The following is an 18,780-nucleotide window of genomic DNA, read 5'->3' on the forward strand; positions in this document are numbered from 1 at the left end:
GGATTTGCATATATAATTATATAATATATAATTATATATAATTTTTTTTATATATATATAAATAATACTACTAATAATAAAGATATGCATTATTTTTTAAAAAAAGTTAAAAAGCAAAGGTTGTAATTAAATATGTGCAGTTAAAGTATAATAAATAAAAGTATAACAAATACAAGTGGTTACATACTGGCCTCTGCTCTATATGAGAGTATATGGGGGGGGGGGGGAAGCCTATCCCAGCTTTTCAATGGGCGCAAGACACACAGTAACATCCTGGATGGGGTGCCAGTCCATCGCAGGGCAGACACACATACACACTCATTCACCTATAGGGCAATTCAGTGTCTCCAATTAACCTGACTGCATGTTTTTGGACTGTGGGAGGAAACCAGAGCTCCCAGAGGAAACCCGAGCTCCCAGAGGAAACCCACACAGACACGGGGAGAACATGCAAACCCGAAAGGACCCGTACCGCCCCGCCTGGGGATCAAACCTAGGACGCTCTTGCTGTGAGGCAACAGTGTTACTCACCAAGCCACCGTGTTGCCTATTTTAAATTCATTATCCACATTTCGCCAGATTGAAATCCAATTGCTGTATAGTGTGTAGTACAGCTTAGTAAGGATAGCTATCATAGTTTTGTACCTCATGTTCAGTTGTTTTATGCAAAAAAGATGTGTGGTGTGTATCATCTCCTTGAATGCCAACATTAGCAATTACACATCTTTTAGTTCGGGGTCGAATATGACCAAAAGCATGTGGAAACTTGACCATGAGCTTGTTGGATACCATTCCAAAAGCGTAAACAGTAATATGAACAGAATATGAGATGTCTGACACATGCTGGAAAAGGTCCAACTACTAACCTATATTCCAATTCATCCCAAAGGTATTCAGTTAGGTTGAGGTCAGGGCTATGTGCTCCAAGCCTTTGCATTTAATTGGCTTTATTTAACTGATTTCATGGAGATTTCCAACATGTTTTTTTAGAGATGAACCACTTCTTAGGTGCAAAACACCTCACTGACCTGGCTTGTGACATAGTAGGCACAAAGGATGTTTTTGCTGTTGGGATCACTCAAATGGTCTTGGTTTTCTTATGGTTTTAAAAGCATCTGCTGTACAAACTTAAACCAATAATGAGCAAACATGTTATGTTAGAAAACATTGTGTTGTCATGTTGTATGACCTAAAATTCTGACCAAAGAACTACTGTTTACCAACTCACCACTTAATTATATTCAAATAGAAGCATTCCTCCGACAGAGAGCTTTTTTTAATAAAGCTGCAAAGCTTTATTCCTAAGGTAAGTCTTGGGATTTTAATAGTTGAGGAAAAAATGACAAAAAATAAAACAAAAAGAAATCTGGCTATACATGAAGTGGCTTGAATGATTCCTCTGGTTGTTTAGAAAATTCTGTTCATGCCAAGTCATTCTAATTCCTCGTTAGTGGTTCCTTGACTACAGCTGGCAACCTCTGAGCTCAAATAAACAGGGTCATAAACACATTAACTCAGTCACATTTCACATGAGGAATCATACGCAGCTGCTCAGATGTAATCCAAGAATCACAAAAAATGGCCAGTCATAAATAATTAGCTGATAAAACATGGTTCACGGCTTATTTAAGCATCCTAATAATGCCATAAGATTCAACACAAATTTGTCCATAAAACACAAAATCCAGCTAGACTAAGGTTTATCGTTTTTAGCCAAGCATTCATTCATTGTCCAATTTGCTAATATTTTATACTGGTTAGGGTTGCAGTGGATCACAGTCATCAGTACAACACAGGGCTGACACACACACAGGGCAATTTCTAGTTGCTACAATTGGCCTTGCATTCTTGCTCTCAGGTCAACAAGATCTATGTGGACATAGATAAAACACAGAAACAACCCTGGTTACCCGACCGGGAAATCAAACCCAAGCCTTTCTTTCTGTAAGACTGCAGCACTACCCACTTACGCCAAGATGCCAGCCTTTATTTGACCAACCAGGAGCTTTAAATGCAACAAATGCATGACAAGCCTTTCTTCTGGGTGGTTCCTGGACCATCTGACTATCTAGAATTTCTTACTAGCATAAGATGAAGGTTTTTTTTTCTGACCTTGGCAAGACATCAATGGTCCATATGTTTTTTAATGGTTGTATTCAAACAAGTCAAATTTACGAGCACAGATCAATCACCAGCGTTAGACAATCATCATTACTAGCAATGATTACGAATCAATGTTAAAGTTATGCCACATTCTAGAACCTTCTTTACCATAAATAATAATCCAAACTTGTGTTTTTTTTACTATGAAGTAATTACTCAAATTAGATAGTTGCAAAACCAGAACATTTAAAAACTATTAAAATCCCAAGACTGACATAAAAGATGTGACCCTTAGAAGTGTATAAAAGCTTTTGACTGTACTAAGTACACTTTATATATTTTTTAAGAGTTTATTATTTTATAAAGCTTAACAAATAAATACACAAACAAAGCAACACAGAATATATAATCTTAACAAACAGCATTATTCATTAGACCCCATCCTCTTTATTTCTGACAAAATTGGTTTATATCTCTCATATACTCTTGGGGGAGGGAAAGTACACAATGTCTTCAAAATAGAACACAACCTATCCCAAAGAGGCTTTAATAAAACATTACCAGGTATTAAAAAGCAAAACAATTCTCAATTAGTACACAGTGTAGTACATTTAACTTGTCCTTGGTGGCAGACCTATATTATTTTATATAACGTAATGCATTGCAGACTGGCCAAAATGCATATTATGCGTCAAAAAATTACTTTGAAATAAAAAATGTACATCAATTTATACAGTGGTTTTTACAGAAAAGCTATAAAAAATAATTGTACTGTTTTTGAGCCGCAAACTTCTGAACTTGGTTAAGATATCATACATTGCACCATCACACTCATTTTATTTTAAAGACAAAACACAAAGAATTACATTGTGAACATGTTAAAGATGAAATTCCAGCTCTAAAGGGCCACAGCACTGCACTTTCCTTTCTATGTACAATTCTAGGCATCAAGCTCTTTGTGACCTAAATTAGATGTGCTAGAGCATGGAAAAAAAAACATCAAGTGGCCCTCCAGAACTAGAGTTTAACAACCCTAACGCAAACCATTTTGAAATGAACCTAAATTTCTAGCTTAAGCATGCTAATATAAATACAGTATCTCATTGGCTTCTTCAGACAGCAGATGCTACCTCTGGAATATACAAATCATGTTTTAATTTATTCACCTCAGTCATGTTGAAGCCTAGCAGTACAACGGTCCTCCTCTTTTGGATTGCTTTCATGCACCTGCTTCGCTTAGTACCGAAGTGCGAAAGTACATCAGACTTGTTCAACCACAGATGGGCTGCAAGTGTGAGCATCTCCATTTTTGACAGGTAGGGCTTACTGTGAAAGTACTTGGTGAGGAACTCTTTCCTATCTTCATAGGATCGCATCTCCATTCCTGCTGGGTCCAGGACCAGTTTAACTGAAGGACCGGACCAGTTCGGCTTGCCTGCCCTGATGCTCTTGATGAGATTCTTTTCTGCAGCTGCTTCTCTCTTTCCGCTCTGCTGCTGTAAGCCCCCCGTCTGTTGGATGGGGTTTTTTAAATCACCATTCATATGCCCAGTTGAGCCTGGACTGAACTTCTCAGCATCCTTGATGCTCTTGGGGGCACAGCGGCATCTCTGGACATGAATGGAAATGGTTTTTGGGGTAGACTTTTCAGAATAAACACCAAAGCAGTATATGCACTTGAAGGCAGGAGATTTCAGTATAGCATGGACTGTGGGCACAATATGATGGACTGTTTTCAAATGGTGCTCATAGCCCTGAGAACTTTTCAGCTTCAGGTGGCAAACTGGACAGTCGGTAGGTATGGATTTTTGTGAAGGTGGGTATACTGCTTTTGCAGAGTCTGGATACATCTTAATGTATATCTTTTCTTGAGCACTGGTCACCAGCACGAGGTTAAGTTCTTGGTTATCTAGTAAGTCTTTTGGCACATTTGTGTTTAAACTAAAAGTGGAAAAATCCAGACTGCCCTCACTGTCGCAGTTGAGATCAAACTCTTTTTTGATGAAGCTTTGGTTTTCCTTGACTTTTAAGCTGTGTTCTTTGTTTGAGTGCTCCATGATCTGCTTAAAGGAGTAAAACATCAAGGGACAGAACAGACACCTCAAGCCATGCAGTAAATGCTGAAAGATCCACTGTTCAGTTAACACAACCTTGCACCTCAGGCATTTAACAGTATCATCATTCTGCCTTTTCAGAAATGGAGCAAAGACAGCCAATTTGTTTGGTCGATTACTTTTTATCGACACCCGGTTTCTTGATGAAGGTCCCGGCTTTGCAGGTACTAATAAAGTGGGTACTGAAGACCTGCCAACTTGAGCTTCATTCTGTGGTGTACTATTGACTACTTGACCAGTCTTGGACTGGACAGGTACGGTGGTCATTTGAACAGGAGCCAGAGTGTATGTTGGAACACCGTTGACTTTGTTGCCTGTAGGAACGAGACGAACAGAGGGAGAGGCCACGATTGGCGGTCGTGGAACAGGCTGGTTTACCTGTAATCTGTGCGTCATAAGTATGGATGGACGAATGGCAGCTTTACCAGGGACAGTGACCTGAAGTCCCGGTTGAAAGAGCACCTGCTGATGCGATTGAGCTTGGGAAAGTCTGGGCACTGTCATGGCCATGGGAACCCGTTTTCCAACGTTCTGCGAGATACCAGGAACCACCATATTTAATGACTTTACAACCTGGGAGGTTGGCAAAGTAGCCAAATTTTGCTGCTGGGCAGAAAGTAAAGCTGGAGTCTGAGAGGAGAGGAAGATCTGCCTGCTTTCAGCAGAGCACAGAAGAGCTGCTGCGTTGTTCGCCCCCGGTAGAAACATATTACCATTCGAATTAGGCACTGCACTTCCTCTCGCTTGTTTAGTCTGTTGAATCACGTTGGGCCGTCCAACCACGCTCACGTTTTTACCACCCTGATTTTGACCGGAGACATGTCTTTCTCTAATAAATGGCATAACTTGCCAATGCAGCTCCTTATGCTTGTCTGAACTCAATATGTGATATAGTAGATGTTCTATGGTCTCAGCAGGCAATTTACACTCTTTGCAGTAATACTTGGACTTCGGCACACCATCTGCCTTTTCCAAACCCAGTCCAAAGTACCGGTTCAACATCGTAGCGTGATGGTTTACCAAAACATGTTTCTTCATCACGTACATTAGAGAGTCACTGTAACCACAGTTCACACATGAATACCTATCATCAGCAGAGACAACAGAAGCTGTGGCTGGAAGGGTCTTTGCAGGTACAATCACAGGCTGGGTGACTGTGGGTGCTGGTCTTCCAGGCGTGGTGTGAAAATACTTGATATGGAGCCCTGTGATTTTTGGGTGCCCTATAAAAGTGCATTTGGGGCAATTGGAAAGTGATGCAATGTCTCTCTCCTCCTCGTGGCACCGCTGCACGTGATTTCTGAAGGCATAAAACGACCGTGTGGAAAATTTGCACAGGCTGCAGCACAGTGCCTCGGTCCGGTATTTCCACTTTAGGGACAAAGAAATAAAAGCACAAAAAAGCAATTCTGTCAGTATTGTCATTAATACTAGCTCAATTAATTCTGCATTAATTTAAAAGATTGAATTATTCAAGTTAATTCATATAGCACCATAAATATAACTGCGGTTTGATGATATAATGATTAGATGACAAAAAAATAAGACATACATGATACATTCATTAATGCAAATGGCTTTTTTAGGTGATTTTTACATTTCCATCCTCTATTCTATTAAAATCGTACTTACATGAAATCTATTTTATGCATCTGGATTAAGAATGCTTATTTATGCTTCTGTAATAAATTACAAGTTATTGGAACATGGATGACAATTTACAGTCAAGCAAGCATTTTCATCTCTTGCAGGACCTGCAGGACAATAAAGAAGCCAATTCACCTGCTTTTATGTCCATCTCATCAGCCACTATTCAGTCGCACTCTTTCACTGGCATCTTTCTTGCAGGTTAGTCTCTAAACACCTAACAATGTTAAGCTTGCTTGGACACTGTAGCCAATGTTTTTAGCAGCTTCTAATTCATGGCAGATTAGTTGATGTCCCTGGATTTAATGTCGAACATAAAAATCTCCTCTCAACATAAAGTGACAGTCTGGGCTTCGTATCTGATCTATTGTGTGTACTTTATGGATGAAGTCAAACTAGCCATATTTAAATAACTATAACTAACAGAAAGGTCATTGTTTAATAAACTCTGTCAGTAAAAAGAAATGAGAGGGAATTTAGTCCTCAACAGCTCATGGTTGTTTTGAATTAAACATTGAGATGTGGATATATCACACACTTCAACAGCATAGAAAGTGACTGTGTGGGTCAGATTTCAGTACCAGTCATGCTGTTATGTAACATGCACACTGATGCTGGTGTTGAATGACTTTTTGTATTTGAAGCATTTACAGCCGGCTTAATTAAGTCAGTGGAAGGGAATCTGTTCTACGTCACTGTGGAGTTGCTTGTTAACAACATACATGTACCAATTACATTAAGCTAATGATTCATGTATAATGTTAATTGTAACACAAAATGAGATTTAGATATTTTGCATCATGCACCAGTTTAAACATAGGATGTTTAAGAAAAAACTATTAAAAACTAATAAAAATTATCAGCTAAAATTTCATTTAATTCTATTGATTAGTTTTAATGATCTGGTAGCTACTAACCTGGTAAAACGTCTACTTTCTGAATGCTGAACTTTCTCTCAAAATTTTAATTATGCAAACTATCTCCATGACAGCCCTATTTTTTTTAATTAATAAAGCTAAAAGCATTGTTAACTTGATAAAGCTTGTCAGTAAATGGAAAACCCTCAAGGGCCAGTCATTTAAGCACAGTTACTTCCTCTACATGTAGCCAAAATCCTCAACCAGCTGTAATTATTTATTTTCTTTCCCTTAGCAGTCTGTGTTAAAAAAACAAGCGTACTGACATTGAGCTTAATCAGGATGGGTTGTGGATACTTGTGGTATTTGTGGGCGATCTATCAAACAGTAAACCGTTACATCTATCTAAATACTACAATTCAGTCTATTTCACCCTGTATGGAAAGGATATTGGCAGTTAGCAAATCTGGCAAATCTGTCTGTCGTACACCATTAATACATTTGGCACTCAGGTGGAGTAGCAGTGGAGCGCACTAGCACACCATGCGCAGAGTGTTTAAACTCGTGAGTTTGAATCTCAGCAGAGCCACCAACCTGGCCGGGCATCTACACATACACATTTGGCTGTGTTTGCAGGAGGAAAGGTTGGACAGTCACATGGAGCTTAGCGTGGCTCTCAGTATGCCATACAGCTCTGTGTGGGAACCCAATACTGGCAGGCGATAAGAAGTGGCTGCAGACTGAACACAATTTAAAGGGGCGTGTGGTGCAAGCAGCAGCAGATTCATAATCGGGTAATGGAAATAACTAGATTTGGAACATAAGGAAAGGGAACCAACAGATGAGGCACAGCCAGTGCAAAAGGGATTTTGCCGCTCCTCATGTGAATGAGCCCTTAGCTACTAAAAGCCAGAGGTGGTGAGGAAAAGGGGGGCTATATTAATGCCCATGGATTTGAAATGAGATATCCACCAGGCTCATTGGCCATAAGTGTATATCCCATGACTACTTGCATCTCTGCACATTCTAACAATTTAGAAAGTAACCGTTTAAAAATAAAATGAAATTTGGAGAAAGGCGTTGCCTGTTTTACTTTCTTATGATGGATGTGTAATTACTGACAGATTAACATGAGCAGAAGAAATGAAGAAATAAATCAGTGGTGAACAGTGATGTGAGGCATGCTTACCTTTTTTCTTTGTTTGCCAAGGTGACCATCTGTGAAGTCTGACCATTCTGTATTGTTAAAACTTCCCTCACCAGCATCAAAAGGTTTGTAATCCTGTAAATAAAGATTGTATCAAGTCCCAAGCCAACTGTTGCACTTAAAATAGGCATAAAAATCTCTTTCAGTTTTTCACTTTACCTTTATCAGTTCCTGACAATCCAGCAATGCAATGTCACGTAGAATGTTCTTTACTTTCTTCCGTGATCTTCTGATTTTTCCTACATCTTTCACTGGTACTTGATACATTTTTGGTCCTGTAGGGGAAAGAAAATAAATCTTACAAAAAATAGTAAATCTTACTATGCAACCTCAAAATGCCATATGGGATAAGTGCACTACCACAATTCAGTCATTTCTCATGTTTTATTGACACTTTATTCTGGTCAGGGTCTGTTCTGTCAACTGATTTTTTGAAAACATGGGCCCTGTAAAAACTGGAGTAAAGCTAACAGAACATTTTGCAAGGAGAACCTGTACTGTGGTGGTGTGGGGATGCTTTCCAACTTCAGGTTCTGGCCAACAAGCCACAATTGACACACCCATGAATTTTTTTCTCTTCTAGAGAATCCTTAATGTCTGGTCATTGGTCGGTGATCTAAAGTGCATGCACAATTGTGTTATGCAACAACAATCTGAAGCTCAAAATTCCAGTCCACCTTTGACTGGTTTTAAAGACACAAAAGGTTTTGGAGTTGCCGAATTAAAGACCTGACTTGAACCCCAAGATGCTGTAAAATGACCTTAAAAGGGCAGTGCACGCTGTAACACAACTAACATGGCTGAATTAGAGCAATTCTGCAAAGCGAAAGCAAAACCTATACATGGTGATGTGAAAGACCGTTTAACAGTAATCAAAAGCACTTGCAGTTGTTGCTATGAAAGCTAGCAAGGTTATTACGTTTAGGAGATCAATTCCTTTAGGTATTAAGTAACTTTAAATGAACAAAACAGCTACTAAGTCTTGCATAACTTTTGCCTTTAATGAATTACATTACATCCCCAAGTTAGGACACTTTGTAAAATGTAATAAAAACAAGAAATTGTAAGTTGTTAATTAAGTATTTAAATGACAATACAAAAACAATATTTTCACTGAAGAACTTAATCATTAACAGCTTAAAAAACTCAACTGTAATTTGTAAATGTAAACAAATTTAGAATAACACACCTATAACAAAATTGGGACAGAGGCATGTTAATGACTGTGTTAATCACCATTCTTATAAATCTCACTTTTGATACACGCTTGGCATCTCCTGATCAATCGGTGGACTGTATTAATTGACAACGGTTTTCTAAATTACTTCCGAGTCCATGGAGCTATATTTAATCACAGGAGCATGGCTGTTTCTCATGCAATGACATTTGACAAAAGTCAAATATTTTCAACAGTGGTTTCCAACCTTGTCCTACACTGACTAGATTTCCTAGATTCCCTAAATCTTTTTTTATAATATTGTGTACAGCAGCTGATGAAAGATTCATTGCAATTTAGCATCAAGAAATGTTCTTTTTGAACTGATTGACAATTCTCTTTCAAAGAACTGAGCCACGACCCATCTTTAACTGAAAAGACTGAGCCTTTCGTGAATCAGCCTTATATAAACAAAATCTTTGTGTTTTTATTAGCAAAGTAAAGGTCAAAGAGATTAAAAATAAAACAGATTTTGCTCTAATTGCATCTTACAAAATGTACCAACTTTTCCAGAAATTGGGTTTGTAAATAATTGTTAATGTGTTTCCTGTTGTTTTTTTTTTTTTTCTTATTGTGTCTCATGTAAAATATGAAATAATTTAAGTGAACCTTTCATTAGTAGGTAGGTTTATAAAATAAAACTATAATAACTACTTTGCGTAAAATATAAAACAGCTCATAAGCAAAAAAGATCAATTCAAAAAGTATTTGGACACTTTACAACGTGTATACATTTATGTAACATTAACACTTTGCCTATCTAATATTAACAATAAGGTTTGATTCAGACACTTGTGTAAAGGATGCACACGCTGCTTTAAATAGCTAACTTAACACTGGTAGGGCCACTTGAACTGGTTACTTTTCTCCCCAAATTTAATTTATGATAACTGCATTCTTAACCCTAATTGTACTTTCTTAACCCTGCTCTGGTATCATGAAAAAAAAAAAAAAAGTTACGATGACAATACCATGGGGTCAATTTAAACATGCTAGATCTCCAAATAATATTATACAACAAACATCTGTACTCAAATATCGACAGAGTCTTAGAAACTTTCAAATAGCCTATACAGTGCCTTGCAAAAGTATTCGGCCCCCTTGAACTTTTCAACCTTTTGCCACACACATTTCAGGCTTTAAACATAACGATATGAAATTGTAATTTTTTGTGAAGAATCAACAACAAGTGGGACACAATCGTGAAGTGGAACGAAATTTATTGGATATTTTAAACTTTTTTTAGAAATAAAAAACTAAAAAGTGGGGCGTGCAATATTATTCGGCCCCTTTACTTTCAGTGCAGCAAACTCACTCCAGAAGTTCAGTGAGGATCTCTGAATGATCCAATGTTGACCTAAATGACTGATGGTGATAAATAGAATCCACCTGTGTGTAATCAAGTCTCCGTATAAATGCACCTGCTCTGTGACAGTCTCAGAGTTCTGTTTAAAGCGCAGAGAGCATCATGAAGACCAAGAAACACACCAGGCAGGTCCGAGATACTGTTGTGGAGAAGTTTAAAGCCGGATTTGGATACAAAAAGATTTCCCAAGCTTTAAACATCTCAAGGAGCACTGTGCAAGCGATCATATTGAAATGGAAGGAGTATCAGACCACTGCAAATCACTGCAAATGTGTGTTAATGTTTGTGTTAAAGTGTAATTAATACACATGCATTTATACTTATGCGTATTTATTATAGATCAGATAAGATAAGCAATGTTTGACGTTCAGATTGTTAAATCTTTTTATAATAAAACATTGAAATATTGTAATTACACTCAAGTGTGTACACTGTAAAGTCCCCCCCCCCCCCATCCCCCCATCCCCGGTAATACCGTATACCGCGGTATTTCCTGAAGATGGTATGAAAATCTGCAATATCGCCCAACCCTAAAAACCCCTATAGCGAGTTTCTGATTATTTTACATCACTGTAGGCCTAACTTTTACTGCTGGCATAGGTTGCACAATCACTTGCTGTGCTCTTCGCACACAAACTTACTGTACTCATTACTAATGAATTTGGTTTTCCCGTCACCTAAAGACGTCAAAACGACTTCACTTGACATTTCATGTCGTTTCGCCATCTTGTTACGCTGCGTATGTCGCAGAACCTCAAAATAAGAGAAAAATACCTATATTACATGAAAGGTACTATGGGTCCATTTGACCCTAAATGGAAATAAACATAAATAAAAAATAAACAAAAAGACACAAAAACTAGCGAACATGTGTCACATTGTTAGGAAGGTCTGAAAGAAAAGGTCCCTAACGGTGATAGTTAAAAAAAAAAGGGTTAAAAAGGAGTGGGGTCACAGACCCCATGGTACCACAGATGGGTTAATGAAAAAATTTAATGTAAGCCTAATATAACTTTAGAACTTGTATTTAAAATTATAGAAAGATTATATATACAGTGTATCACAAAAGTGAGTACACCCCTCACATTTCTGCAAATATTTCATTATATCTTTTCATGGGACAACACTATAGACATGAAACTTGGATATAACTTAGAGTAGTCAGTGTACAACTTGTATAGCAGTGTAGATTTACTGTCTTCTGAAAATAACTCAACACACAGCCATTAATGTCTAAATAGCTGGCAACATAAGTGAGTACACCCCACAGTGAACATGTCCAAATTGTGCCCAAATGTGTCGTTGTCCCTCCCTGGTGTCATGTGTCAAGGTCCCAGGTGTAAATGGGGAGCAGGGCTGTTAAATTTGGTGTTTTGGGTACAATTCTTTCATACTGGCCACTGGATATTCAACATGGCACCTCATGGCAAAGAACTCTCTGAGGATGTGAGAAATATAATTGTTGCTCTCCACAAAGATGGCCTGGGCTATAAGAAGATTGCTAACACCCTGAAACTGAGCTGCAGCATGGTGGCCAAGGTCATACAGCGGTTTTCCAGGACAGGTTCCACTCGGAACAGGCTTCGCCAGGGTCGACCAAAGAAGTTGAGTCCACGTGTTCGGCGTCATATCCAGAGGTTGGCTTTAAAAAATAGACACATGAGTGCTGCCAGCATTGCTGCAGAGGTTGAAGACGTGGGAGGTCAGCCTGTCAGTGCTCAGACCATACGCCGCACACTGCATCAACTCGGTCTGCATGGTCGTCATCCCAGAAGGAAGCTGACGCACAAGAAAGCCCGCAAACAGTTTGCTGAAGACAAGCAGTACAAGAACATGGATTACTGGAATGCCCTGTGGTCTGACGAGACCAAGATAAACTTGTTTGGCTCAGATGGTGTCCAGCATGTGTGGCGGCGCCCTGGTGAGAAGTACCAAGACAACTGTATCTTGCCTACAGTCAAGCATGGTGGTGGTAGCATCATGGTCTTGGGCTGCATGAGTGTTGCTGGCACTGGGGAGCTGCAGTTCATTGAGGGAAACATGAATTCCAACATGTACTGTGACATTCTGAAACAGAGCATGATCCCCTCCCTTCAAAAACTGGGCCTCATGGCAGTTTTCCAACAGGATAACGACCCCAAACACAACCTCCAAGATGACAACTGCCTTGCTGAGGAAGCTGAAGGTAAAGGTGATGGACTAAACCCAATTGAGCATCCTCAAGTGGAAGGTGGAGGAGTTCAAGGTGTCTAACATCCACCAGCTCCGTGATGTCATCATGGAGGAGTGGAAGAGGATTCCAGTAGCAACCTGTGCAGCTCTGGTGAATTCCATGCCCAGGAGGGTTAAGGCAGTGCTGGATAATAATGGTGGTCACACAAAATATTGACACTTTGGGCACAATTTGGACATGTTCACTGTGGGGTGTACTCACTTATGTTGCCAGCTATTTAGACATTAATGGCTGTGTGTTGAGTTATTTTCAGAAGACAGTAAATCTACACTGCTATACAAGCTGTACACTGACTACTCTAAGTTATATCCAAGTTTCATGTCTATAGTGTTGTCCCATGAAAAGATATAATAAAATATTTGCAGAAATGTGAGGGGTGTACTCACTTTTGTGATACACTGTATGTTTACTTGGTCTTTAACGCCTGTCTGTGTGTGACTATTCATCAGCACTTGCAAGACTAAGTGAGAACAGCTGCTTTTGTGTGATGTGTGAAGTAGAGCTGGGCGGTTCCTGAATCACCCGGGTTAATGATTCGAATCTTTGTACTGAATCGGGAATCACGAGTCTGAAATCTCAATTAACCCGGAGCCTATGAGTCCTCTGACTGGCTGCTGTTAAGTACACAAGGCGAGTGAGCAGACTCACTGGAAACACCGCGGACTCATGATTTGGCTGAACCGGCTTCACTCCAGTCCGTGAATCTGAGTAATAAGTTAAATATTCAAATAAAGAAGCGGTTAAACACACTGGTGTTTGTTATGTGGCTCATTTTATGTACATGCTATTATTAGGTTATTATTATATGCTTAGTACTGTTTAGTACAATTTGTTGTTGACCATCCCCATTTAACCCTTGACCCATTAATATACCCAGGGCTCTAGACTAACGTTTTGCACTGGTTGCACTGGTGCACCTAACTTTTTTTTTTAGGTGCACCAGCACAAAAGTTAGGTGCACCCAAATTTTCGACCGCATCGCATTTAACACCGCAGTTTTACAGGTTCACTTTTCTTTTTTTTTTTTTTTTAAATCACTGTCCATACAGGCAATATTGACTTGGAAATAACTAACAATCTGGTCAACATGGCCTCGTCTGATGATCTGTTTGCTGCTGCCTGACAATGAAGGGCAGTGGGGAGAGGGGACACTTGGGCAGTGCATTTATCGAGGCATGTAATGTGTTTTATAGATGCATTGGGCTTTTTCAGCCTTTCAATTCGAAATGTATTAGAACCAGTCACAAATATACTATTGCCGGCCACTGTCTTCTTTACAGTTAATTATAGTATTACAGACTAATTATAGCACACTTATAAAAATTATAAAAATAATAGAGTAAATGTGTATGTATGTGTGTATATCTATTTATATGTGTGTGTATATTTAAAATTATATGTATATGTTTGTGTGTGTGTTAGAGTGTAATCTTAAATGCAGTGCATTATATTATCGGCTTTACTGAATCTTTTACACAGATTCCCAAAATCGCTTGCGGTGCACTCACTGCGTATTTTGACTACATGTATTGTAATATATTTTGGTCTTTTAGTTATTTTTATATTTTACTTAACGAAAATATTGTCGTGTTTTTACTTTCACTATCGCCGCACTTTACCGCTAGCATTAGCCCCTTGCTACTGTAGAGGGTCGGCTCACCTAGCCGCTGTCCGGTGGGGATGCTGCGGGTCTTTTGCTGTGCGGTGGTGGAGGTGTGGGAATAAAGGCACACGACAGGGTCGAGTCACTTTAACTGTTTAGTCAGGACTTAAGTGAGCGTTACAACACTTTACACCGCCGAGCTCCAGAACCCGAACTTCCATTCTGGGGACATCCGGCGAGTCTCATATACAAAACTAAACTTACGGCAGAACGTCCGAACGCACGTGTATAAACCTGGTGCTGCATTCTGATTGGCTGAGCTGAATGTCGCTCACATATCACCGCTACAATATTGTCCCGCCCTTCACTACCTCTGATTGGTTTAGACCATGTTATTGGCCTAATGTGTATCTGTTGTTTTTTTTTTTCCTCGGACGCCTGGTCGCACCGGTGCGACCTGAGATTTTTTTTAGTCGCACCATTGAGAAATTAGGTCGCATGTGCGACCAAATTGGTCGCACTCTAGAGCCCTGAATATACCCATCTGATTGGTAGATGAGTCCACCCCACTCTCTCCCATGATCAAGATTTCACTTAGAAAAAAGGGTCAACTTGTCACTGACAAGAGAAGTGTGAGGTGCCAAGAGAATTAAGAGAGAAGGATTTATTTACAGAAGATGAGAGCACGGAAGACAAGTGATATTTGGATGCATTTTCATGCAATAAATCAATCGCAATCAAGAAGTCAGTACAAGTGACTCAAGTGAACCGGATCACATTACTGAGTGACTCAGATTAACCCGAGTCCATAAAAAGAACCGAATTTACCACCACTAGTGTAAAGCTGCCACAGTTGGGCCCCTGGGCAAGCCCTTAACCCTAAGTTGCTCAAACTGTAACTGGTCACAATTGTAAAACAGCTTGAATAAAGGCATCTGCCAAATGCCATAATGCAAATATAATAGTATTTCCATCTACATAGTGCACACTCAGTCAGGTGTTCTGATTTGTAACTGGCCACTTGTAAAATGAATGAAGGGAGTTAGAAATGACAGATTTGTATAAATACTTAATTAATGTGATGATCTGATTAATATGTTTAAAAACAGTGATGCAGGGCATATGACGTGACGTCACATTTCCAAGCCCAACAGGCAGACGTACACTTGGTCAGTGTATCTTTAAGAAGAGATACTAAATTATAAAGTATAACTTAGTTACAATGATGATCACGATGATGATTATGATAATAATAATAACAATAAACTAACGTGACCCGGCCGGTTGTAAGAACTGTCTGTCATTAGTATAGTTAAGGTCAGTGTTCCGTACATCCCTGTCAGTGTTTCGTACATTAGCAGCAGCTAGCAAAAGGGGCCTACTGTAAATGTAATTAAAAGTTATTAATACTCGCAGCAGAGTGCAGTCCTTGCTGGAAACACTATTATTTAATGCACATACATGTAGTTCAGTTCAGTAAAACAGGGCTGCTGTAGCTGGGATGGGGGTTGTTTCTGTACCTTGAGTCCCTTCAGGAGGAAGGCGGTCGAGTTTGATGCTTTTCAGCTGCGTCTGTTTTCTTCCGGCGTCACTGAGAGGCGCGCAATACGAGACGAGCAAAAGTGCACTGTTAATGACATTCACCTTCAGCTCGCAGCGGTTATTGCGGACCGGGTGGAAATAGCTCGCCTAGTTTTATAAGCTTTTGTTTGCGCTACAGTGCAACACCAGCCCGCTTCTTCTGGAAAACATGGCGCACAGGAAGACAGGAAGTGACGTAGGCAATATGAAGCTCACAGAGTGAAAAAAAAATTGGTCAGAAACAAAGTGGGCAGATTTAGATTTGTAACGTCACATTTGAGTGGCATCGATCATGTGGGATGATGGTCCCGCCTACATGCTGCCCAGTAACCCTCACCTGTATTCCTTCATTCATTCATTCATTCCTTATAAATGTAGCTCATGGTGTGTATCACATCACTGTAACACAGTAACAGTAGTAACCATGCCCTGGTGATGCTGGCAATACAGGACACAACGCTAACAAAGGGCAGTTGTAGCCTAGTGGTTAAGGTACTGGACCAGTACTGGACCAGCAATCCAAAGGCCACTGGTTCAAGCTTCACCACTGCCAGGTTGCCACTGTTGGGCCCTTGAGCAAGGCTCTTAACCCTCAATTGCTTAGACAGAATACTGTCACAGTACTGTAAATCGCTTTGAATAAAAGCGTCTGCTAAATGCCAAAAATGTAAATACTAACGCCCCTTTCTCCAATGAATGGTACCCTAAGGTAGGCATCTAAATCCAGAGCTATCCTTGTCGTACCTAAAGTGCTATTGTCTGTTTTTAGCTGTACAAAGGAACCAGTGAAAGGTGGAATTCGCTGAAGGTGAGCCTGTGACTACATTCTCCACCAGATCCTGAGAGCAAATACTGTATATAATCGTAAACAACTTTAAATTTGTCTTGTTGTTTTAATATTCCTGGTCCCTGGTGAAGAAAAGTACAGTAGACCCTTGACTTACGAATTTAATTGGTTCCAAATGGCTGTTCTTAAGTCTAAATGTTCGTTAGTTAAACCTGTTTTTTCCCATAAGAAATAATGTAAATAGAAATAATCCGTGCCATATTGCTATAAAATAAAAAATTTAAGGTTTGTGTTTAGCGATTTAACATTTTTATTCACATAGCGTATGAAATTTGAGGCGCAATATGCAATATGAGGCGGTCCTAGCAATCATACGCCAATTTCGTTAGTGTAACAGACTTTACTGTGGTGTGGTGTAGTGTGCTAACAATGTTTGATGTATGTGTTTACATATTAAGTGCATTTTGTCCCTTTGGGGATTCCATAATCAATGGAAAAGTGTGCTTTTGTACACAAGTGATCATCTCTGTGCAGCCTGTGCCTAAAATTATAGTAATTGGTCTATGTACAGTTTATTTCTTTCTTTATAAACTCAGCAAACTCTAAAGATGCTCAGTTGCACTACCAATCGGTTAGTCAAAATGTCCAAGATGTCCAAGTCTAAAGCAGCTAAAAACACTACTCAGGTAACTGAGTTTGGAAAACTCCCAATAGATTCCGTGGACACAGAGGATGGTGTGTCAAAACACGGATGTGTATTTTGGTCTTTGAGAGGGAGCTATTATGGTAGGCTGTGCTGTGTATTTTAGCTTGTATTTTTATGATGAGGAGTTGAGATTGAGTGATTCCTCACAAACTATACACCCTATTTACAAACTTCATTTCTAAAAATGTTGTAAATGTCAAAATGCTTTGTCAAAAAAAGATTAAAAAGTAGGAACAAAGGTACAATAACATTTTTACTTGCATATTTAACATATATTACAATTACCAATCATAACAATACAGACCATTTATTACAGCATTCAAACTAACATTCAAACATAAAGTATTTATTTTTACATCACTGACTGACCTCACAAAAGCTTTTTTTAACCGATTGAGCCTAAAATTCCTCAGACACACTACAAAATCTAATGTAAAGCTTTGCCAGAAGTGTTGACCTGTTATAGCAACAAAGATGGGGAGAGACACCACACAGTGCTGTAAAAAAGTATTTGCCGCTTCTCAATTTCTACAACTGTGGCATATTTGTCTCACATATATAATATCAGACATAGATAACACAGTTCAAAAGTTTTTTTTATTACATGATGATTTCATTTAGTGAGGAATAAAAGCTGTTCATCCCTACCTAACCCTGTGTGAAAAAGTAATTGCCCCCTTAGCTACTAAATCAACCCTACTAAATGAAACCAAACGTTACTCAATAAAACCTGTCTGGCAATGTGAAGCAGGCTAGAAAGTCTCAAAAAGTCATACCTGATGTTACGTTCTTTAGAAATTGAAATACAGAGGCGAAACAGGTTTTGAAATCTAACAGTCTGAAAAGGGTTGCAAGGCCATCGCTAAGGCTCTGGGACTCCAGCAAACCACAAAGAGAGCCATTGTCTACAAATAGAGAAAACCTAAAAGAGTGGTGAACCTTCCCAGAAGAAATTTTCGTCATGTATGTATCAATGACTCATCCAGAAGACTACAAAAGAACTTCCAAAAAACATCCAAAAAACTTCAGGCTTTACTTGCCTCGGTTAAGATCAATGTACACTAATCCAATAAGTAAGACACTGGGCAGACCAAAAAGGCACTGCTGACCAAAAAGAACACAAAGGCTTGTCTTTGCCAAAAAACATCAAAATGACCCCCATGACTTTCGGGATAATATTGGATGAATGGTGGAACTTTTTGAAAGTCATGGGTTCTGTTACATCTACAAGCTAAAACATAATGGCAACAGTCAAACATAGTGGTGATAGTGTCATGCTCTGGGGCTGCTTTGCTTTCGCTGGACCTGGACAACCTGTCATAAATGATGTAACCATGAATTCTGCTGTCTATCAAAAAAT

The 18,780-nt window shown here is 39.2% G+C and overlaps 1 protein-coding gene across 1 annotated transcript; it reads right to left on the minus strand.

Moving 5' to 3' along the window:
- Positions 1 to 2,446: 2,446 nt before the first annotated feature.
- Positions 2,447 to 16,007, minus strand: adnp2a (ADNP homeobox 2a). The gene is made up of 4 exons (XM_062991947.1): positions 15,867 to 16,007; positions 8,088 to 8,203; positions 7,911 to 8,003; positions 2,447 to 5,588 (listed from the first exon to the last, which is right to left on the minus strand). The coding sequence occupies exons 2-4, from the start codon at positions 8,193 to 8,195 to the stop codon at positions 3,216 to 3,218; spliced, it is 2,574 nt and encodes an 857-aa protein (XP_062848017.1). The 5' UTR covers positions 8,196 to 8,203; positions 15,867 to 16,007; the 3' UTR covers positions 2,447 to 3,215.
- Positions 16,008 to 18,780: the final 2,773 nt, after the last annotated feature.

Source organism: Trichomycterus rosablanca, chromosome 3, assembly GCF_030014385.1.
Source record: "Trichomycterus rosablanca isolate fTriRos1 chromosome 3, fTriRos1.hap1, whole genome shotgun sequence".
NCBI classification, from domain to species: Eukaryota; Metazoa; Chordata; class Actinopteri; order Siluriformes; family Trichomycteridae; genus Trichomycterus; species Trichomycterus rosablanca.